We start from the raw sequence: 24,772 nt of genomic DNA on the forward strand, positions 1-24,772 counted from the left end.
ATTCATTCTTACTGGAATGCTTTAATGAAATAGATTAAGACTTCATGAGGCAAAACAGTGGGATTTCATGCCAGGCACAGAGCAAATCAAAGATCCAGAAGCACAAAAATGTATTTGGCTGTATAGTAAATATTATTCTTTTTCCTTTCCACTCTGATTAATCCCTCCAAGTACTCTCAAACAGTTAACATTGGACTGGACTGGACCTCCTGGCAGCAGTTAGATTCAGAGCTCATTGTCTATTAAGGAATCCCCAAATGTCATCTTATAGCTCTTTTCTCACTCAGGCCTGGTTGTTGGCTCTGTTCCATAATATTACTTCAAATTTTTTAATTATTTCTGAATTACATGCTTTATTTTTTTCTATATATTACCTCGTCACTAAATTTCCTAGAGCACTAAAGAAATCTTTGAGTGGTACTTTAAAAATGTTTAGATGTATAAAAAGGGAAGAAAGATAAACCAAAAGGAAAAGAGTTTTATCTTTTGGGGGGGTGAGTTTCAGGCTTATCTCAAAATCAGAATTTGCATATAGGTGTACCTGATAAATAGTTGAGATATCTTTATTTACCTAAAAAAAATTTTTTTTAAACAGATTATATCTGAAGATATTAGTGAGCTGCAAAAGAATCAAACTACAGCTATGGCCAAAATTGCACAATACAAAAGGAAACTCATGGATCTTTCCCATAGAACCTTACAGGTAGTAATTTGGATTTCTTTTTCAATGTTTGTAAGACTAGATGTATGAAATATGTGCCAAATATAGAGATTTTTATAATAGAAAAAAGCAATTAGAAGTAGTGGTCTGCCGGGAGAGAGAGGGCACACCTTATCAGCAAGGGTACCTGCATAATAACATTTGTATACCTAATCCTGAATTGTACTCCACATCGTTAAAATTAAAAAAATTAAAAGTTAAAAAAAATAATAATAGAAAAAAGCAGACTCAAAGGAAATAATAGTCTGAAACTAAAAGTACCAAAGTTTCTCAGTAACATGTTGAAGTTGCAGGAGGGATCTCAGAGAGCTGGTTGAGGAAAGTAAAAATATCCTAAAGTCCATACCTTAATGTGAGGGAGGCATCATGTATGAGATTACTGATATCTGGCTTTCATAAAATAGTTGAAAACATTTTTTGATTTTGAGTGCTAGGAAAAGGAAAAATGGTTGAAAAATGACAATAGAATTTCCAGATTAACAATAGGAAGTAAAAGAATAACAACAAAAACAAATTACAAATGATCATGGAAAAATAGAAATATTACATACCAGCACATGGAACACAGCAAAAGCTGTACTCAGAGGAACTATATAGCCATAAAAAGTCTTCATTTTAAAAAATCAAGTGTAAAAAAAATAAAAGAACTTAGTACTCATGTTAGAAAATTAGAAAAGGAATGTCAAGATAAGCTAAAAGAAACTAATAAGCGAGAAACAAAGTTAAATGTGAAGTTAGTGAAGCAGTAAAAAAAAGTAACTGGAAGAATAGATTGAAAAGCTGTCTTTGAAAAACATCTCATGAGCCTAAAGAAGAGAGCAAAATATTCCAAATTAATGAGAAGAGAGACATGACTAGAAATAACGAAAGAGTAAGAAAATACTGCATGAACTTCAGTAACAAGTTTGGAACCCAAAGAAGACATGATTTCTGTCAAAATAAAAATAACCCAAATCTACAGAGAAGTACAGTACTTAAACAGATAACATAAGCAGTTGGGAAAATTGAAGGTCAACCATGGAAAAGCACCAAAGCCAGATATGCTAGTTGCTGAATTTTGTCTTACTACTAAAAAACTAATCCCAGTGTTATTATTCTAGACAGTTGAGGAATAATGTAGACAGCTTCCCCATGTGTTCTTTTTTAACAGCTTTATTGAGAGATAATTCACACATCATATAGTTCACCCATTGAAAGTATACAAGTCTCAGTGGTTTTTGGTGTATTCACAGACTTGTGCAATCATCCACATTCAATTTTAGAACATTTCCATTACCCTAAGAAGAAATTCCATATCCATTGACAGTCACTTTGCATTTCATCCCAAATGTGTAAGCTGTAGGCAACCAATTTCTGTCTCTATGAATTTGCCTACTGGGAACACTTTGAAAGAAGTTTTGGGGCGCCCAGTAACCACTCCACGCCAGTCTGAACTGAGAGATTTATTAAAGGGGCAGTTACACGAAGGGACTGTAACCGAGGAAGGACGAAGAGAGAGAGAGAGAGAAAGAGAGAGAGACTGAGAGAGAAAGAGAGCAAGAGAGTAAGAGAGTGGCGGGGACAGAGAGAAAAAGCAAGAGAGAGAGAGAGAGAAAGAAAAAAGGAGAGAGAGGGAATAAGAGAGAGAAAGCTATGCAGGGAGAAGGGTATATTTATAAACCTTGAACTTGAAGGGGCTGGCCCACGCCGTGTCTGGGTCCCATTGGAGGAGACTGTGAGGCAGCATTTCTATAGGAAGAGGTTGTTTGAGCACAGGTTTAAGTTTCGTGCCGGCGGGAAAAAGCCGCTTAGGGCCTTTGTTGTCTTTGGGAGGCAGCGCCATCTTGGGGGCTCCCTTCTGACTGTTGTCTGTGCCTTTCACACTTCATATAAATGGAATAACATGGTCTGTGGTATTTCTTTTACTCAGCACAATGTTTGCAAAGTTCATCTGTGTTGTTGCATGTAATAGTACTTCATTTCTTTTATTGCTGAATAATATCCCATTATATGAATATACCACATCTTATTTATTTGCTTATCAAACAATGGGCATTTTAGTGGTTCCGCTTTTTAACTATTGTGAATAACGTTGCTGTTCACAGTCATTTACAAGTTCTTGTGTGGACAAATGCTTCCATTTTTCTTGGGTATAAACCTAGAAGTGAAATTACTGGGTCATATGGTAATACTATGTTTAACTTTTTGAGGAACCACCAAACTGTTTTCCAGAGCAGCTGTACTATTTTACATTTCTGTAGTGTTTGTAGCATCTCAAAAAAGAAATCTATAAACAGTCATTTCTAATAGAGATACAATTTATATTAAGTAAGAAAAGTCAGACTTAAAACCTATATAAGGCATGATTCTGTTTATATGACATTATGTGAAAGGCAAAATTAGGGACAGATAACAAATTAGCAGTTGCCAGGGGCTATTAGATAAGAAGAAAGGAATGACTACAAGGGACAGTAGGGAACTTCTAGGGTAATAGAAATGTTTTGTATGTTAATCATGGTGGTGGTTGCATGACTGTGAATATTTGTCAAAAGTCATAGGACTATACACCTAAAAACAGGTGAATTTTGTTGTTGTATGTGGATTATACCTCAGATCAGACCAAAAAACCAAATTCTAAATGGAATATAAGCAAAAAGAACCCAGCCATATATCAACTTCTGAAGGAATATAATATGACCAAGTAAAGTTTATTTTTGGAATGCAGCATTGGTTGTATAACAGGAAATCTATTTGTATAACTTATTATATCAGCACATTAAAGGAAAACATATAGACCATAACCAAAAATGAACTGCAAATATTTTAAGAGGCAAAACACCAAAATCACATTTAGAAGCTGGTCATTGATACCCAATTTTGTCATTAATAATCAGTGTATCTTGGAGACTTGCATAAATATAATGAGCAAAGAAATTATATAATATAAACATTGAGAAAGAGATTAAATGATCTCTGTTTCCTGATATGACTTTATTATGTGGAAAACCCAAGGGAATAAACTCTAGAATTAATGTCATAAGCTGGCTAGATATAAAAGTACAAAACTCAGCTCTTTATACTGTCAATGAAGTAGAAAAGTTTATCATCATTCACTATGATGATAAACTGTAAAATACTTAGGAATTTTTAATGAGAAAAAGTCATAAAAATCTGAATTAAAGTCTTTACAAATAGACAAACCACATTCTTAGATGAGAACTTAATATCCACTTTAAAATTAAAAATGAGTGACAGCTTTTTAAAAATTGATTAAGCTGGCCATGACAGTGTATATCCGTAGTCCCAGCTACTCAAAAGGCTGAGCCAGGAGAATTGCTTGAGCCCTGGAATTTGAGGCTGTAGTGCACTATGATTGTGGCTATGAATAGCCAGTACACTCCAGCCTGGGCAACATGGTGAGACCCCATCTTTTTTAAAAATAAGTGCGTGTATTATATTATACACACACACACACACTATATAAATATAAAAACATATTTTTTAAATCTCCCAGAAAAACCTGGAATTATTTTTTGGAGAGCATACTTCTTGTAGTACACTTGGAATTTGTTCCTCCAGCTCAAATGGTCAGCCAAAGTCTTAGTCTGGAAGATTTGGGAAGGTTACATCACCATTTGCAGAAGAAATGCATCTGCCCACACTGCACTGAGTGTTCAGCAGTTTTTGACAAACAACAGCACGACCCCTGTGCCTTACACTCTCTGTTCACCCAACCATTTCCTAAGCAACTTTTTCTTGTTTCGCTGGATGAAAAAAGCCCTCAAAGGGAAATGTTTTGCTGATGTGGAAGAGGTGAAACAACAAACAGCAGAAACACTAAAAGGTATTAAAACTGTCGAGTTAAAAAACTATTTTGAGCAGTGAAAAAAGCATCTCGGGGTATATTGCATCAAACAGAGAGTACTTTGAAGGTGACTGAAGTTTAAACATGTTAAGAATAAATACACAATAATTTATAAATAAATTCCTGGGTTTCTTTGGTCACTCGTATTAAAATGTTCTTTAGGTGTAAAGAAGGATAAGTGTTTGAGATTAGCTTCTAGGGTAACAAGAAAGAATTACTGAAGAGGACTTCCCTTACCATATTTTAGAACCTGTTTTAAATAATCAAGTCAAGATGGTATTGGCGTAGGATTGGACATAAAGACCCATGGAACAGACTAGAGTGTTAATAGATGCAAGTGTGTCTGAAAATTTGACATATGACAAAGGTGGTGTTTCAATTTAGTGGGTTGATTTAGGAGACACTGGTGGAGAAGAAAGGAATGACTACAAGGGACAGTAGGGAACTTCTAGGGTAATAGAAATGTTTTGTATGTTAATCATGGTGGTGGTTGCATGACTGTGAATATTTGTCAAAAATCATAGAACTATACACCTAAAAACAGGCTATCCATCTGGAAGAAAATGAAATTAAATTAGAACACTGTATCATATCATATATAAAAATAAAGCAGATTAAAGACTTAACTCTGAAAACTTATGAGGCTGCATGGATAACCTAGGGATTTGAGAGACACTTGACCAGAAAGCTAGAAACTATAAGACAAATTTGGCTACGTAAGAATCAAAACATTTTGCTTAGCAGAAGGTTCCAGAAACCTTTTTTCAGTAGTCATGTGATAGAGTTTAGAACAAGATTTTGCAGACAGCATTGATTTTAGCTGTAGTGTTAATATTCATATTATAAGCCGGGCTCAGTGGCTCAGCCTATAATCCCGTGCCTTTGGGAGGCTGAGGTGAGTGGATTGCCTGAGCCCGCGGGTTCAAGACCCGCCTGGGCAGCGAGACCTCATCTCTACAATAAATCAAAAATCAGCCGGGCATGGTAGCGCGCACCTGTAATTCCAGCTACTTGGAAGGCTGAGGTGGAAGGATCGCCAGAGCCCAGTGGGTCGAGGCTGCGGTGGCCGGGAGTGGCCACTGCACTCCAGTCTGGGTGACGGAGTAAAACTCCAACTAAAAAAAAAAAAAATTCATATTATACAAAGAGATTCTATAATTTGACAAAACTCAATTGAAATGTGGGCAAAGGATGAGTGAAAGCAATTCACAGACAAGCAGATCAAAAGTAGCTCTTAATCATTAAAAGCCCCTTTAACTTATTGAAAATCAGGGAATTGCAGATTAAAAAATGAGATCCCTTTGTACTCACCAGGTTGGGAAAATTTTAAACACCATTCCCTACTACTGACAAGAATGTGGGAAGAACAGCACTCTGATGTGACTTGTCAGTCTAAATTGTTAGAATCTCTTGAGAAAGCAGTCTATTAACTTCTTTTAGAACTGAAAACATATATACTTTTAAACTCAGCCTCATCCTTGGAAAGCTATACCAGTTAAATGGATATATGTACAGAGATGCTTGTGGTAGCATTATCATAGTGACAAAACTAGGAACAAAAACATATGCCTGTCAGGACAGTAATGATTGTGAATAATACATGGAAAAGTATGCAGCCATTAAAAATGACAAATTATAACTATACTTATTAAGAAGGGTTTTCTTGAGATCTTGAGTTTATTTTGTTAATTATAAGTACATAATATTCCATTTTTTTAAAAATTAGGTGACTGGAAACCAGTGTGTGTGTGTTTATGGAAAAGGTCTGAGTATAGGAGCAGGTGAGAGCGTGGAGGAACTTACACTCTTTTGACAGGGAGTACCTGGGAGTGAGAGTCAAGCAGGAGACTGTCTTTATAGACCACTGCACAGACTCTCCTGATGTATTGTCAAGTTGGAGGGAAAAAAAGGAAGCATGTCACAGAATGATGAGAATGATATAGCAGAAAGATATATATAGTATGGTATTATTTTGGATCCGTGTGTGTCCTGTATGTTTGTATAAACAGGGAGAATAAACATCAGTTAGCACTATTTGCCTTGAGCACGTGAGAGAAAATTTGTCTTTTATATTTTCAGTATTGCATTATGTCTGAACAAACACATTTTGCTTTTTTTTTTTTTTTCTTTTGGTCAAGGTCTCATTCTGTTGCTAAGGCTAGAGTACAGTGGCACGATCATGGCTCACCACAGCCTCAATCTCCTGGGCTCAGGTGATCCTTCCGCCTTGGTCTTCCCAGTAGCTGAGACTCCAGGTGTGCACCACCATGCTCAGCTAACTTTTTTATTTTTGTAGAGATGAAGTCTCTCTAGGGTGCCCAAGCTGGTCCTGAATTCCTGGACTCAAGCAGTCCTCCTGCCTCGGTCTTGCACAGCCCTGAAATTACATATGTGAGACACTACACGTATGTAATTTTATAATCTCAAAAAAAGTCCGATAAAAATTGATTTATAACTTAAATATTATAGACTCATGTTTTTACATAAAGAGCATCTGATCTTAAAAGACTGTGAGTAAATGTCTAAAGCTTTTAGTTATTATGTTGCCTCGTTTATGCTGCTTTTTGTAGCATAGTTTTACAATTGTTGAGTGTACATCAGTGTATGTATGTGGTAAGTTTTGCCTAACTAAAATTGAAACAAAATCTTGAACTGTTAAGCCCCACTATATTGGTAGTGTAATTTTCAGCTGATTTCTTTCAGCAACTAATTGTTATAAAGTTACTGATATTACTGAAAAGAGATTACTCATTTAGTGCAGTGGCTTTTCTTTGCATAGGTCCTAATCAAACAGGAAATTCAAAGGAAAAGTGGTTATGCCATCCAAGCTGACGAGGAGCAGTTGCGAGTTCAGCTAGATACAATTCAGATAGAACTCAATGCACCTACTCAGTTCAAGGTGAGCACTTCTCATACTGTCAAGCTGAAATTTGTTTCAGGTAGGTCTGCAGAAAAAAAATGTCTTGAAGTAGAAATTTTGCATATATATGTTTATTAAATATTTAATTAAAACTTTCTAAAATAAACTTAGTCATTGTTCTTTATCTTCTTCTAAAAGTAGAAACTTTTAATAGATGGTTTTAAAGTCATTTTTTCAAAGGAAAACAGTCTTTTTTAAAAGTGGTTGATGTTGCTAGCAGTTGTAGTTTGACTCAGTCTTATTTTCAGGGCCGACTAAACGAACTAATGTCCCAAATCAGGATGCAGAATCATTTTGGAGCAGTAAGATCTGAAGAAAGGTATTACATAGATGCAGACTTGTTACGAGAAATCAAGCAGGTAAGTGTTGCCCAATGGTACACTTTGTAAAGTGTGAAGTCACCACTACACATCCATTGGAATGACCATTATGCAAAAAAGAAAACAAGTATCGGTGAGAATGGGGAAATTGGAACCTCCTTGTGCTGTCAGGGGATTGTAAGATGGTATGCAGCTTCTGTAGGAAACAGTGTGGCGGTTCCTCAAAAATTAAAAGAACCACCCTATGATCTGAGATTTTTTCTGGATGTATACCCAAGGAAGTTGAAAGCAGGGACTTAGTCAGGTATTTGTATCCTCATGTTCATGGCAACCTTATTCACAGTAGCCAAAATGTGGAAATAACCAAGAGTCCATCATGGACTGCATAAACAAAATGTGGTGTATATACACAGTAGAGTGTTATTCTGCCTTTTAAAAAAAGGACATTCTGGCACGTGCCACAGAGTGGTTAGACCTTGATGATGTCAGGCTAAGTGAAGTAAGCCAGTCACAAGAGGGCACATGTTTATGCTTCCACTTGTATGAGGCACCTGGAGTGGCCCAGTTGATAGGGTGGAGTAGGTGTGCCGGGACTGGGGGGGGAGCTGGAAATTCACTGTTGATAGGTGCAGATTTCACTTGGGAAGATGAGAAGTTCTAACCAAGATAGATGGTGATGGTGGATGTACAACAGCATGAATGAACTTAGCTGGACACATAAAAATGGTTAAAAGGGTAAATTTTATGTTATGACTAGTTTGCCATAATCAAAGAAAGTGAATCATTCCTCCCCTCAACAAAATGACCGTAAAGGTAGTGGCGACCCCAGGGTTCCCTAACCTTGCTTCTCAGAGAGTAGGCAGCAAGAGCACCTGTTGGGAGACCAGCAGAAATACAGGATTTCAGACCTTACTCCAGTCCTACTCTGTGCATTTATCAAGGATGATTTATAGGCACATTAAAGCTTGAGAAGCAGCTGCTCTGAATCCTGTCTTTCCAACCTGTGTGCTACATATAAGCTAGAAGTGTCTTAAGTTACTGATCCCCTCAACCCTCAGGGAACCTGAGCCTCCAACCACTTCTCTTTTATATATATATTTATTTATTTATTTATTTATTTATTTTAAAGATATGGGGTATAATTCAGGATTAGGTATATAAGTGGACATCATACAGGTAAAGTTTGGGCCTCCCTTTGGTCTCCACATTGCCTGGTTTGAGATCAGGTACCCTTTTTGATGTTATGTGCTTCCCCCCACCCCGGCAGTATCCCCTTACTGCCAATCTCTTTCTTACAGTATTATGGTAAACGTTCAGAATCTGCTTATGAGTGAGAACATGTGATACTCTGTTCTTTTTTCTGTGATAGATCACTGAGTATGATGGACTCTAAATCCATCCAAGTTGCTGCAAAGTTCATATGTTTGTCCTTCTTTGTGGCTGCATAAAATTCCGTTGTGTATAGGTACCACATTTTTTTAATCCAGTCCAGTTTTGATGGGCAGCACAGCACTGTTGGGTCCATGTTTTTGCCTTTATGAATAGCGCTGCAATAAACATGCATGAGCAGGTATCCTTTTTGTAGAATGATTTGAGTTCCTCTGGGTATATTCCTAATAAGGGGGATTGCTGGGTCATATGGTCAATTTCTAGTCCAACTTCTTCTTATCTAAGGTTCACCTTGTATGAAAAAGTTGAGAAACCTGCTCAACAAATGTAAAGAAAATATATTACGATGGTAAACTTTGTGTAACATATTAGTTAGAACTGTTTTCATGGGCCTTGAGGATTTTAGATGGTTGTGTCATCAACAAATCCAATTTTATTAGGTGCTTTAGAATAAATATTGCTGTTTTATGCAACTAAAAGCTAGTTTGGCTTCTAGGTTCTTGGACAGTACACATACATTCAATTATATTGCATTGTTTAAGTATTTGCAATAAAATTTAGATAGCTCCCAGCATATTGTAATAGAGGGCTATATTAAAGAGTTTATATATGCAATAAAATTGGGAATAATATAAACACCTACCTTTTAAAAATGATGAAAAGCAGTATATCGTTTGGGTATTAAATAATGGCTCAGCCAGGCTCGGTGGCTCAGCCTGTAATCCCAGTGCTTTGGGAGGCTGAGGTGAATGGATTGCCTGAGCCCGTGGGTTCGAGACCCGCCTGGGAAACTTGGCGAGACCTCATCTCAACTCAAAAATAAATAAATAAATAAATAAGTAAATAATGACTCATCATCTACTTCATGACTTTGGGCAGCTTACTTACCTGGTCTCAGTTTCTTTAACTGTAGAGATGGTAATAGTATCCCAGAGAGTGCTCAAAAGGATTTTAAATGAGTTGCAAGTGAATACCAGTAAGACTACCTCTACTAACTGGGCTACTCTAGGGACCTCATGAAGTGGAATGCCAGTAAAGCTATTAAAATAGAGCCTTGACTCTTTAAACAGGGCCTTAACTGAAAAATGTTAGCATATGTAATCATCACCACCATTATCATCACTATATACTCTATTCTTCAAAACATGACAGTTCTGTTTTCAGAATGACTGTTTTGCTAGTCATCTATATCTGCGTACTTTTTTTGAGTTTTAATACCATACCTTCATTTTTTATCAAAAGTTGATAAAAGGAATAGCTGTCTAAAAAAACATTTTTGTTGAAGATGTTGCTTATTATATATTTGATTTTTTTATTATTTAAAGTATGTCTTTAACTGTCAATGATATAACAGTGTTATTAGCAAAAGTTGTAGCACAAACAATTAAATATGCACGCCCACTATATTTAGAGCAGTTACAAGGTACTGTATTGCTAGTAAAATAGTCAAAATGGAGTTCTATTTCCTGGGACTTGCTTGCAGTTAATAGAGTATACATTAATATTTTTTTTCTTAAATTCATTCTAGCATTTGAAACAACAACAAGAAGGCCTCAGCCATTTGATTAGCATCATAAAAGACGATCTAGAAGATATAAAGTTGGTAGAGCATGGATTGAATGAAACCATCCACATCAGAGGTGGTGTCTTTAGTTGACAATTCATAGACTTGTGTCAAAGATTTGTGAAATGCATCCTACTCCATTAGGCCTTCCTTAATGAAACTGACCACACGGAGGAAAAAGCAATCCAATCCTCTCCTGGCTTGGTTTTTTTTGAGAGGGTTACTGAGAAATTACTGTTCGTCAAATCCGAAATATCATAGTCACCTCACAGCTCTTCAAAGAAAACTTTTGAAAGATTTATTATCTAAAAGCTATATTTACTTTAAAAAGTGCATAACTACCAAAATGATATGTACTATTGTACATTTTTACAATAGCATTTTCTTACACATAATCAGTGTTTCATGATTATTGTCTATTGAGCCTGTACTCTGCTTTTCATAGTCAGTAAATATGAAATATCTACTTTGCACATAGCAAAATAAACTGTATAAATACTTGACTGTTGAAGATGTGTACTTCAGAGTGTCCATGTGCATCAGCTTTTATATTTGTGGATTCATCTGTGGGAGGAGTAAAGAAAATCCTAAAGTATTTAATGATTGACATGGTTTTCTTTTTGTTCTATAAAGATCTGAAAATATATTTTTATATTATTTTACTTATTTGGAATTTACAGAACACCTAAGTAATTGGGATGTAACAAAATTACTTAATGTTTTTGCAACCTTTTTGTTTTTTAAACCTTTTTATTTCTAAAAAAGATGAAAACTTATAAATAAACTTAATTTGTAATTACTTTTATATAAGTCTATCTGGTGCTTTATTTGGCTTTTGGAGAATGACCATTTATGTCCACATAAATACTAAACCTCATAATCCTAATCACAATTCAGGAGTTTGGGTCTTGTTTTCAGTCTTACTTTTCCCTCCCAAGGACTTTTATCAGTGCTGATATATTTTGACCAGGGTATGGCAAATACAACCTACTTCAGATACCATCTAGTATAAAGGATTCCCTAATAGGTCATTAGTGTCTAAAAACTCTAGAAAAATCAGTTAGACCTCATCATGTTACATAGTGATTCTTTAACAACTGGATCATTTCTGACAGTATTTCTGACTACTGACGGATCTTGGGCTACACCATGTTGGCCTCTCTTGGATTACTTTAACTCTGCACTTCTATGTGATGCTTTGGCTCACATTGATGGTGTTACACAAAAAACAGCCTCTTGAATCTTGCCACTGTGTTTGCTGTGGGCTGGTGACAGCAGTACTGAAAAGGGGTTTCTCCTCAGATGTAGATGAGACTACAGCTATGCAGGAATCAGGAGCTTTGGCACTGGATGCTTCTTTCCAGGTTAGCCACTTTGCCAAATTCATGGCATGCAGCTTGGCCATACTGCTCTCATCAGACTTTCCTGCCTATTATTGCCATTCCAACAGTGCTGGGATGGGAATTTCTCTCCTTGTCCATGTTTTCTCCCTGGCCCAGAAGACAGGCATGTCGTTGTTGTCATCCACATTGCCAAGAATTGAAGGGGTTTCTGTCGCCCAGCTCCTCCCCTTACAGTGGAAAGAGTCGCTTATGAGAACTGTCACTCACTGAGCCACAATCATATAGTGGGTGGATCACTTGTCACACACACCGTGCTCACTTCTCTAGCCTTTTGCTTTCCATGTTCTGATGTTGTTAAGTTCGTAGTTTCCTAAAATGAGCACACCAAGACAGGGCCCGGAGTCTGCCTTTGTTTGAAGACAAGCCAGAGCATTCTGCCGAGTTTCTATCCCACTGGCAACTGCATCTGTAAGGCAGGCCTGTGGTCCTTGATCACATAACTGGTTAGGTTACGAGACTTTGTTCTCCAAGCAAGTGATATCCAAGTGCTATAGACTGAATGTCTCCACAAAAAAATGTTGGTTAAAATCTTAACACCCAATATGGTGCCATTAGTTGGTGGGACCTTCAGGAGTGGGATTCATGATCTAGCTCTCTAGCCCTGTCTGCTACACAGGTCAGAATACAACTAGCCAGCAAGAAGGCCCCCACCAGAAAACTGCTTTGCCAGCACCTTGATCTGGGATTCCCCAGCCTCCAGAACTGTGAGAAATAAATTTCTGTTGCTTGTAAGTCACCGAGTTCATGGCATTCTGTTACAGCAGCCCACACAGACTCAGACAAAGAGATAAGCAGACTATCTTTAAAATTCGAATTCAAGTACTAAATTCATGTTAACTACTAACATAAGTATTGGACACATTTTAACATCTGACAATTCTGAAATTATAATAATGCCTTTATTGAATTCTATTAAAAGTATACAGTTTGGGGTTTTTTCAATTATAAGATTAGTATAGAAATAAGTGAAAAATTAATTCTATAACATCTGGACCAACTTTCTGAATTTACAAAATGAATAACATAAACAATTCTTGTTTTATCAAGTGACTTTGGCCAACAAAGTGAAAAATACATCATTCCTTTGATCTGTGGGATCAAAAGTAGTGTATTTCAAGTAAAGAATAAGAAAGACTATATCAAACTACAGAGCAACAAAGAGGTTTATAGTAGAAGCACTGATTAAAATAATGAATGTCCCCCACGGTGAAAGCAGCATCTTGCCAGAGGATGCAGAAGGATGAGTTTTGGGACTCGGAACAGGAACTGGACCTGGATCTGTTGATGAGAACATGGTCACTGACATATCATTTTTTATATGTGTCATCCACCTATATGATATACCCAGAATATGTATGCAGTGACACTAAGTTTGAATAAAAAACTTACCTGAGTTACTTCCTACCAGGAATAATTTTCAAATAAGTATAATTCATTACAGATTTCAGGCTATATTTCCATAGCCTGTTGGCCCTTGAACAACATGGGGATTGGGGTGCCAACCGCCATACAAAGAAAATCCACACGTAACTTGATTCCCAAAAACTTTCAACTACCAGTAGTCTTACTGTTACATGGCTGGTTAACACATACTTTTTATATTATATGTATCATATACCGTATGTTTACAATAAGCCAGAGAAAAGGGAATATTCAGAAAATCATAAGGAAAACACATTTACAGTAATGTGTTGCATTTATTGGTACCATGAGAGAGCACTTTCTAGTGTGATACACAATTTGCTGGAGAGATCAATTGCTGGCTTGTAGATGACTAGCATCATGGGGTGATGTGACAGTTATGAATTTGCTACAGTAATACAGTGTGTGCCTCTGTTTTATGTAGCTATGATTTACATTTACATTGCTCTCAGCTTCAAGTCATCTGTAAGTTTTGAGAAATTTTAACTATTTAGATTTGTATATATTTTATGGTAGTAAATGATAGACTAGTATCTATATATATTTGATGTGTTCATGACATACCCTTTTCTTACTTCTTATATGTAGTTCATCTGTGAGCTTTTTTAATTGTTGGAAATCTCCAAAAAGTTTTCCAACATATTTATTGAAAAAAATCCATGTATGAGTGGACTCATACAGATCAAATCTGTATTGTTCAAGGACCAACCATATATCATCAGGGTGTGCTGCACTAGGTGTTTTGTTTGTTTGTTGAGCCAGGGTCTCACTGTCACCCAGGCTGGAATGCAGTAAGGCACTCATGACTACCACAGCCCCCACCTGCTGGACTCAAGTGATCCTTCTACCTCAACCTCCTGAATAGCTGGGACTACAGGTGCATGCTACCATGCCCAGCTAATTTATTTATGTATTTATTTTTGTAGAGACAAGATCTCACTATGTTGCCCAGGCTGGTCTCGAATTCCTGGGCTCACAGAATCCTCCCGCCTTGGCTTCCCAAAGTGCTGGATTACAGATGTGAGCCACCACGCCTGGCCGGCTCTGGGTTTTATTTAGGATTTCACATGCTTTTCAATTTCTACATAGCCAGGATAATTATTTTCTGTTCAAGTTCTCTAGAATTTCTTAGCAATTCTCTGTTTCCATTTTCTGTACATACATGCAACTCTGTGTCTCTTCTATTTCAAACAAAATAACTACCAATATACAACTGGATATAGTCATCCCTCAGTATCCTTGGGGGATTGGTTCCAGAATTCCCAAGGATACCAAAATCCACAAATGCTCAAAAGGCCCTGATATGAAATGGCATGCAACCTACTCACATCCTCCTGTCTACTGTAAACCATCTTTAGATTTTTAGAAAACCTAATACAATGTAAATGTTATGTAAATAGTTGTTACACTATTGGTTTTTAAATTTGTATTATTTTTTATTGTTGCATTGTTACTATTTTTTTCCCTAAGTATTTTCTTTTTTTTTTTTGAGTTGGAGTCTCACTCTGTCACCCAGACTGGAGTGCAGTGGCCGCTCCTGGCCACCGCAGCCTCAACCTGCTGGGCTCCGGCGATCCTTCCACCTCAGCCTTCCAAGTAGCCGGAATTACAGGCATGCTACCACACCCGGCTGATTTTTTTTATTTATTGTAGAGATGAGGTCTCACTGCCCAGGCGGGTCTCGAACCCGCGGGCTCAGGCAATCCATTCACCTCAGCCTCCCAAAGGCACGGGATTACAGGCTGAGCCACCGAGTCCGGCTCCCTAAGTATTTTCTATCTGGGTGGTTGAATCCTTGAGGATACAGAGGACTGACTGTTGCAGCATTTTTAAACACTAAGCCCTGCAAGCTGATACGAAATAAATACATGTTTTCTCCATATACACACTGCTCTGGAGGAAACTACTTCCCTTTCACCTGCACAGAGGAAAGGAGCACAGGAGTCTCTCCCGAGGGTCATCTGCTTCCTAATTCCCTGCACTCAGACACCTGACTTGCAGCTGTTTTTGTTAAATGATATAAGGGAGGGTAGTATCCAAATGCAGTCACCACTCAGATTTCGTAAGCGAAGCCAGGAGACATAGCCAAGAAATTTGTAAGAGCCTTCATATTATCACCATACTTGCCACATGTATAAACATGCAGTTAAGTGTATGGAGATGGCAAAGTGGACAGGCAGATGCACTCATGCCCTCGTACAGTCATGCACCACATAACGCTGCTTTGGTCAATGAACGACCACATTTGTGACAGTAGTCCTGTAAGATTATAATGAAAATGGAAAGTCCCTGTCACCGAGTGACGTTGCAGCCACTGTAATGCGTGACTCATGTTTGTGGTGATGCTGATGAAACAGACTTACTGCACTCCCAGTCACGTGAGAGCATCAAGCGCATACAAGTACGTGCAGGGCATTATAACTGATAATGACAGTAAGCAACCATGTCACTAGTGTATGTATTTACTATACTTTTAACCATTATTTTAGACTACACTCCTTATTTTTTTTTAAAAAGTGAACTGTAAAACAGCCTTAGGCAGGTCCTTCAGGAAGTATGCCAGGAGAAGGCGTCAGCATAGGAGATGACAGCTTATGTCCACTACTGCCCCTGAAGACCTTCCAGCAGGCAAGATGTGGTAGTGAGCAGAGGACACCAATGATTATGACACTTTGCAGGTCTAAGCTCATGTGTATGTTTGTGTCTGTTTTTACAAGAGTCTGAAAAGTTTTTTTGTTTTGTTTTGTTCTATTTGGGGTTTTTCTGTTTGTTTTTTTTTTGAGTTGGAGTCTCACTCTGTCGCCCAGACTGGAGTGCAGTGGCCGCTCCCAGCCACCGCAGCCTCGACCTGCTGGGCTCCGGCGATCCTTCCGCCTCAGTCTTCCGAGTAGCCGGAATTACAGGCATGCGCTACCACGCCCGGCTGATTTTTTTGATTTATTGTAGAGATGAGGTCTCGTTGCCCCGGTGGCTCTCGAACCCGCGGGCTCAGGCAATCCACTCACCTCAGCCTCCCAAAGGCGCGGGATTACAGGCTGAGCCACCGAGCCCGGCTGAAAAGTATTTTAAAACATTTTTTAAATAGCAAAAAATTCATAGAATAAAGATGTAAAGAAAAATATGTGTGTACTACCGTACAATGTGTGTTTTAAGCTAAGTGTTATTACAAGTCAAAGAGTTTTAAAAATTAAAAAGTTTGTAAAGTTACAGTAAGCTAATTTATTACTGAAGGAAGAAAACTTTAAAAATACACCTATGAAGCCTCCATATACAGTACATATAAGTCTACAGCAGTGCAAAGTCATGTCTAGGCCTTCACCTTCCTCACTGCTCTTCCACTGACTCACCCCAACAACGTCCAGTCTTGCAGGCTCCATTCACGGAAAGTGCCCTATGCAGGTGGGCCATTCTTTCTCTTTTATACTGTATCTTTACCATACCTTTTCTATATTGAGATGCACAAATACCATTGTGTTACAGTTGCCTACTGTATGCAGTATAGGAAAACGCTGTGCAGGTTTGTTGCCTAGGAGCAACAGACTGCACCATATAGCTGAGACATGGAGTATGTAGGCTATACCGTCTAGGTTTGTGAAGTACACTGACATTCACACAACGAAACCACACATCTCTCAGAACACATTCTTATCATTATGCAACGTGTGACTGTAAGTTACTGCAGACCAGTGGTTCTCAAGGGTGCAGTACGGTCCCAAGAGTCAGTCTGGACAACTGCCAGTAGAGGCCGAGGGCCAGATGTCCTGCAGTGCTGGGGACAGTGCTGGGCAATGAAAAACTGACTCACTTCCTGCACAACCTTGAAATGTCCTGCTAGACATTCATGTAAGTTAAAAACCTATGTAAAATACTCAAACCCAGCCAGGCTCGGAGGCTCAGCCTGTAATCCTGCGCCTTGGGAGGCTGAGGTGAGTGGATTGCCTGAGCCCGCGGGTTCGAGACCCACCTGGGCAGCGAGACCTCATCTCTACAATAAATCAAAAAAATCAGCCGGGCGTGGTAGCGCATGCCTGTAATTCTGGCTACTTGGAAGGCTGAGGCGGAAGGATCGCAGGAACCCAGCAGGTCAAGGCTGCGGTGGCCGGGAGCGGCCACTGCACTCCAGTCTGGGTGACAGAGTAAGACTCCAACTCAAAAAAAAAAAAAAAAATACTCAAACCCAGAGCCTAAAGCAGTTTTACATATAAACAAAATATTTTGGAACAGCTTTAAATAAACATTAAACATTAGTTTTTACTCCCATGTCTACTCTATTTCTTCACTTTCTTTTTTTATACTTCCTATATAGAATTCCTTCAATCTTCTCTTAAATCCAAATTTATTGACATAAATAAATATAAGCATCTATTCATTAAGAATCAAAAACTTTTAGTGTAATCTAAGCATTTACATATTCAAATGTATATAATTTTGTTATAGTTACAGCCAGGACAGATTGAGTTTTATGGGTGCAGGTACACCTTATAGATGAATCTTACTTCAGGGTAATACAAGGACTTTATAAAATATGTGTTATAAAAGGGACAACTGGGTTGAGAGGGCTGAGAGCCGCTGTCCTAAAGAGCTGGATCTCTAGACACAACTGAAAATGATTGCTTAGCAAAGTCAAGCTGCCACCAACACACACACACAAAGCATTTGGACATGACATTATACTCTGCAATTTTGATGCCATAAACTCTTGCAACTGTTTTCCCTTTACTGAGGAAAAATTAATTTCTCGCCTTTTCTATATTACAGACACAGACATTTAACAACTGAAGAAATACAGTATTTCTTACTGGGATTGTTGATATTTCCTTGATTTTTGTCTTCTAAAATATAAAGAGATTTTGAGTTAATTATGTTGTACACCCAGAAGAGAAAGATCTGGTTAAAGATTAAGCAAACTTGGTTATCTCTGGGAATGGGCCTGAGGGGCAGGGTAATAGGTTTAGAGGTTTGTGCAGGGTCGGGGAAGGATTTCACTTGCGCTAATCTGTGCTCTCTGAATTGTGTTTACCATGAATATGTGTTTCCGTTAAAATAGAAGCTAAAATTTTGTTTACAAAAAAGTATTTTCTCTACATATTGAACTCAGAATCCCAAGCACAACATTAATACCTACTATGTATTGAATGCTTACTCTGTGCCACACATTGTGTAAATGCCTTATGTTGCCCCCTTTGCTTCGCACAGTCTTATCAGGTAGGTAGAGTTTTCTATATTTCACAGATGCTTCTTAAAGCACCCATGAAATGTTTAAGGGATGACATGCATCAAATCGCAGAGGCAATCTGTGGTAGCAGCAGCTAAGTCCTGAGCCTTTGCTCTTAGTCACTGCACTAGACAGACGCTGCTCAACTCGTGACGGGCTTAAGGAGTCCAACATACACTGAACATGTGGAGAGGCAAAAATGCACTTTAAAAACCTAACCTGTTGAACATCAGAGCTTAGCTTAGCCCACTTTAAACATGCTTAGAACACTTACATGGGCCTACAGTTGGGCAAAATCATCTAACATCAAGCTTATGTTATAATAAAGTGCTAAAAATCTCATGTGATGTATTAAACACTACTAAAAGTGAAAAACAGTGCAGCTGTGTGGGTACCTGAAGCATGGCTTCCACTGAAAGCTTATCTTTGAGACTTTTATAAAGCGCAAAGTCATAAGTCAAACTCCTGTGAACTGGGGCCACCTGGACTACCAAACACGAGCCTAGCATTGAACTAGTGTGATATTACCACACTTGGGCAGCTGTGAAGCTAGACACAGATTCGAGGAGCCTAGGAGAGAGGTATAGAACTAAAGCTGGCGGAAAGATGAGAGTTGTGCAGCACAAAGCAAAGAGAACTCCCCAAGTCTGAGCCCTGATGGTATCTTTTGAGACTCTCACAGGCTCCCCAACCTCCCTGTATTCTATGTCCTCATCTCTGAGATGTCAGGAACAACTCTCTATCTTACTGGACTCAGTGAGATCCTGTGTCCCGTTTTCCTAGCGCCTTTTAAAAAGCTATACACAGCTGTCTGGGAGTGGGCACGACACGCCGCAGTCTTGCAAGACCCAGGGCCTGCCGGAGGACACGCAGCGCTGTGAGGGCACAGGCAGCCAGTCCCAGCACCAGTACGTGGCACAGCTCCCATTCCACTGCCTTGAGGATGCTGTCCCTGCATCCTCAGAGTCCCCTGCGCAACTGGCTCATCCGAGGCCTCTGCCTTCCTCTGGACTAGACAGCTCAGCAGGCAGCCCAGTGGTCCTGTTTCTGATCAAGCGCCTTTTTCCCTTGCCCAGAGAGCAGTGTCAGCAGGCTGCGGCTCACACTGAAAGGAGCTCTCGGCATATCCCCTCTCAGGTTTGCAGACCGTACAGCCTCCCCAGGCTCCTCGGGACAGAGCTCACTGGAGGGTCATGGTCAAGGACTTAGAACCCATGGTATGTTCATCCCCGTGGAGAGTTTATTACCAAGGTTTTCATTCAGCTGCACCACTTTTATTCCTAAAACAGAGAGAGACGTTCAGATTATAATATGACAGCTCCCACCACCATTCCTTTTGCCAGGTCTCTGACTCTTTCGGTCTCTAGTTAGGCCCGCAAGACAGAACTCTCCTCATTTGCAGATGTTGCAGCAGAAGCAGAGCAAAGAAGGTGACTTTGCAGGTACCCTTGTTGATGAGGTGTGCCCCTGACCATGTGTATACCTAACCCTGAATTGTATCCTTACATTTTTAAAATAAAATAATTAATTAGCTAATTAATTTTTTAAAAGAAAAGAAGACGACTCAGACAAAGTTGCCCAGAGAGTGGCAGAGGGGAGACTTCCAAAGTCAGGTGTGTCCATCCACAACCCACATTCATCCCCCACCTGCTCTAGGGCTCCCTTCATACAGTCACGGGGTAGCACACAGGACCCAGCGAGGCCCTGTGCACACTCTGGCCAGCAAGCTGAAAGGACTCAAACACGCAAAGTGTGTCCTCAGTGTCACTGGTGATTCATCTCAAAACTATGGTCAAATAAATCCAACAGTGCAGACTGGGTCAACGGAACAGAGCTGCTGGCTTCTCTCTGCACCTGTCTGCCTACGTGTCACTTGCTGTGAACTCGCTGTTCCATTCCCAGCTCGCAGGTCCCCAGATGGCAGCAGGAGCAGATCCCAGAACTGTGGGGACCAATGCAACAGAGGGTGCCCAACCTCATTTCTTTAACAGGTGATCATTCCCATAATAAGAAAACAAGCAAACAGTATTGTCAAAGTGCTACATGAACTCAGGAGAAGGAACATTAAGGGCCGGGCAGTGGCTGGTTCCCTGAGACTCTGTGGTTTCATAATCCTTACAACTAGTCCTGGGATGTAAATACAGCTGACCGCTGTATTTGAAAGACAATGATTCTTGGGCACAGAGAAACGTCATTACTGCCCATAACTTGCTGGCGAAATACCATGTCATGTCCATTTCTTTTTTTTTTTCCTCCTTGTCTTAGGAAATAAATGCGGGGCCTTTTTATTTTTTCATCCCCTATAAACATTATCTTGAGGTATTTTTGAGGAACCTGACCGGAATCACCGCTCAGTTTCTCTGGTCATAGAAGCTTGAGACCTTTCAATGGCTTTGCCCTCAGCCACAGCCTCTCACTTTTAAAATCCCCGTTTATATCCTAAAAGTAGGTTAACTCTGCCATAGCAAATACACTGAAAACACACTTGAGAAACCACAAGTCTTGAGGAACAAACATTTGGTCACAAGTCAGGAGACCTAGTCCCTCCCTCGCTTGTGCGATCATGTGCCAAGTATTTAGGCTTCCCTGCGAGTCTAGTGGTGATAGTGATAGCTCTACCCCCCCTGGCATCTCCCTCAGCATGCCTGCCATTGCTTACCAGGTAGCAGAAAAGGCTCTGGAACTTTCATTCCTAAATGAGAAAGATGTTTTCAGTGACTTGCAGTTGACTCTAGTAAGTACAGTTTTTGTTAGAGACGAGGTCTCACTATGTTGCCCAAGCGGGACTTGACCTGCTGTCCTCGAGTGATCCTCCCATCTCAGCCTCCCTAACTGCTGGGATTACAGACATGAGCCACCATACCCACCCAGTGAGTATAATTTTTAATCTCATGTCTGATAAGCAGTGTGATTTCTGGTTTTTTATTTAAAAGTTCTGGCCACGTAAACTCTCACGAAGCCTTTTGCCATAGCACTTCACTGAGCGTGTGCTGATGCCAGGACGATGCTGTGTTTGTCAGCGGGACGCTCCAGACAACGTGGTGCCTGCCAGAGCACCCAGTCAGCCAGTGCACAGAGCTGGGGTCTCTATGCAGCACCTGACCGGACCACCTGGAAGGTGAGGGGCTGACGCATGACATCCCCGCAGAACTAACTTTCCTAGCCCAGAGACAACATTCCAGGAGACATGAATGTGCGGAGGAAAGGTACTCTCTCTACTCATTTCCCAGCTACATCTTGAGGTGACTGGCAGGCAGCTGGAGGGGAAACACTGTCGGATAACCATCTTATGACAATATCATCCTCTAGAATGCCTAGGACTCTTTCTCATCTCAAGCTTGGGATCAGAGAATAAATAGAAAGCTGACTTACCAGATATCTGGGTGGGTTCAGGGATTTTCACACCTAAAGGCAGAAATGAATATTGATTGGTATTAATCTGTTACTTTGTATTGTTAATGCTCCCTTTTGCCTATACTTCCTCCATTTCTAACTCTAAAAAGAAAAAGAAAAAAGAAAGAAAGAAAGAAAGAAAAAATGGCAGAGACACCTTTCAATGGCTCTTCATTCTCCAGGACAAAGTCCACACTCCATAGCCTGGACTTCAAGAACTTCCGCTCCTGTCTCTTCAACTTTATCTTCATAAGGCAATCCTAGTACACGGTCTTAAACAGTACCGGGTTTAAGTTTCTGCTTGGTTTAGTTCTATTATAGTCATTATAGCTATTAGCTCTCTGACTCTGGACAGGCTACTTAATTCCTCTGAACTACAAGTTTAATTTTGTAAAAGAAATATTTGTCTTGTGGGTTTATAGTAAGGATTAAAGGAAACACTAAATAAAATTACTCGGTACCCTTCACGGAACATAAAAAGCACTCAGTGAATGAAGTCCCTTTGTTCTAACTTAACTCATTTCTCAAACTCTCCGGGCTCAGTGATGTTTTTTTGGGTTTTTTTGTTTTTTTTTTGTTTTTACAGACAGGGTCTTGCTCTGTTTGTTGCCCAGGCTGGAGTGCAGTGGTGCCATCATCACTCACTAAAACCTCAAACTCCTAGGCCCAAGTGATCCTCCTGGCTCAACCTCCAGAGTAGCAAGGACAACAGGCACATAACCACCACGCCAAATTAACATTTTATTTTCTGTAGAGACAGGCTCTCACCATGTTGCCCAGGCTGGTCTTGAACTCCTGAGCTTAAGTGCACTTCTCACCTAGACCTCCCAAAGAGCTGAAATTATAGGCATGAGTCACCACACTGGCCTTCTTCACTAATGGTCTTAATCCTAGGAATTCTCGTGGCTCTTCCTAACCCTCTAGCTAGTTTCAGTAAGTAAAAAGATGATTTGCCAGGTAAGACAGTGAACCTCTGGCTTTTTATTCCTAAGGATGAGAATAAGAACTATTTAGTTTTAAAAATCAGCTTGAAAGTTAATTTAACATGATACTTGATTTTTATAATAGAAAACTCTGAAAGCTTTGAAAAATAGCAGGGGATGGAATTTAAAAAAAGAAGATTTAACCCACTGTAGCCTAACTTATGGTAAGAACTATGGCTAGTGACCCAGAAACTTTCCAAGATCAAATAAACAACTCTTGATTTTTTTTTTTTTAGATTCAATCTAAAGATTCTAACCCAAAGTTATTGTCTATATATGTGTGTGAGTGTGTGTGTGTGTGTGTGTGTGTATGTGTGCCTGCATGCACACTAGAATGACCTAGATTGTTAGACAGAAGACTCAGAGCTGCTGTCATTTGTATGAAGAATTCTATCTGAAACTCAGGAGGGCTTCTGATATACCAGACCAGAGAGCCAAGGTGGCCTCTGCCTCTTCTCACTTTTCCTTACTACACCATTCCTGCCTGCTCCTACCTATAAAGTGTAAAATATAAGTCCCCAGAGTTTATAAAAATGTCTTACCAGAGTCATCAAGCTTCTGGGTTTTTTCACCTGAGTTACAAAAAGAAGAACACACACTCAGAGAGTGACAAAAAGTGTATACGCATTTTAAGAAAGGAAAACAAACTATATTAAAATTGTAACACTCAATATATACTGATAACAAAAGATGAATACAAGTCACATTTGACTTCTGCAATTACAAGAGGTGCTCAAAGTGGTGACCATCAGAATCCAGACACTTTTGATTATGGTGAACTAAAAGTAATACACAGATAACATCTCTTAAAATATGTATACGTTTTTTGGCACCCCTGGTATATCTATAATATATTAAATAACATGTAGATAAATACACACACATATGTATGTATACAAACACACACATATATAATGTTTCCTGATTATATAAGCAATACATTATAACAGATAATGTGGAAAAATACAGGACATTTTAAAATGTAAAAATCACTTAAAATCGCAAATCTTAGAGATACTCTGCTCATTCTTCACATTTTTTTGGTATTTTTCCTTTCAATCTTATTGCTATGCATACATATATGTGCATATGGTTTTTAAATAAAGTTAATATTATACTCCATATGTCATTTTGTATTCTATTTTTACCATTGTATTATGAGTACTTTCTTACATCTTTAGATGTTTTCAAAAATATTATTTTTAAGATGTTTTGTGTTTCATGACACAGATATGGTTGGACACTGAGGTTTCTAAATTTTTGCTGCTGACAAATAAAAATTATAGGAGGTCACTGCTTTGGACTAAACTTCTGCACTAGGCCCCTACAGACCAGACTGAAAATCAAAATGGAGTCACCCATGCTAACGTGCCACCTCACCCAAACTGAGTTAGTTGTCTGATGTTCCAGGAAATCAGGAGAAAGAAATAACAGCCAATTCCCCAACAGATGAGTTTAAAAATCTTCAATCGACTTAATACATGAAGTTCTCTCCGCTTTAATCCTTACACATAAAAAAGTAGCTTGAAGTAACCTGATGTTAGCTAACCAGTTATTTTTCTAATGTTCTGTCTAAAAGTAACTAATACACTCTTAGT

At 39.0% G+C, this 24,772-nt stretch overlaps 2 protein-coding genes across 8 annotated transcripts in view; one reads left to right on the top strand and one right to left on the bottom strand.

Moving 5' to 3' along the window:
- The first annotated feature begins 600 nt into the window (after positions 1-600).
- LOC103254944 (nucleoporin p54) lies at positions 601-11,563 on the top strand. Its single transcript, XM_008052924.2, has 4 exons — positions 601-703; positions 7,345-7,464; positions 7,734-7,844; positions 10,723-11,563. Exons 1-4 carry the CDS (start codon positions 644-646, stop codon positions 10,849-10,851), a joined length of 420 nt encoding a protein of 139 aa, XP_008051115.2. The 5' UTR covers positions 601-643; the 3' UTR covers positions 10,852-11,563.
- A 1,475-nt stretch (positions 11,564-13,038) lies between these two features.
- Positions 13,039-24,772, bottom strand: part of ART3 (ADP-ribosyltransferase 3) — a 79,797-nt gene continuing 68,063 nt past the window's right edge. For 4 of the 7 annotated variants that reach the window (XM_008052917.1, XM_008052916.1, XM_008052920.1 and 1 more), the window contains 6 exons: positions 23,717-23,746; positions 22,171-22,203; positions 21,458-21,490; positions 20,046-20,078; positions 18,383-18,415; positions 13,039-13,439 (listed from right to left, as the gene is read on the bottom strand). In XM_008052917.1, coding sequence (XP_008051108.1) covers positions 13,306-13,439; positions 18,383-18,415; positions 20,046-20,078; positions 21,458-21,490; positions 22,171-22,203; positions 23,717-23,746 — 296 coding nt within the window. In that variant the 3' untranslated portion in view covers positions 13,039-13,305. The remainder of the gene's footprint in view (positions 13,440-18,382; positions 18,416-20,045; positions 20,079-21,457; positions 21,491-22,170; positions 22,204-23,716; positions 23,747-24,772) is intronic. The other 3 variants (XM_008052918.1, XM_008052919.1, XM_008052921.1) reach the window with 3 other exon arrangements.

The sequence above is a fragment of the Carlito syrichta genome, unplaced genomic scaffold (assembly GCF_000164805.1).
Source record: "Carlito syrichta isolate Samal-C Ts95f unplaced genomic scaffold, Tarsius_syrichta-2.0.1 Scaffold287674, whole genome shotgun sequence".
Lineage (NCBI taxonomy): Eukaryota > Metazoa > Chordata > Mammalia > Primates > Tarsiidae > Carlito > Carlito syrichta.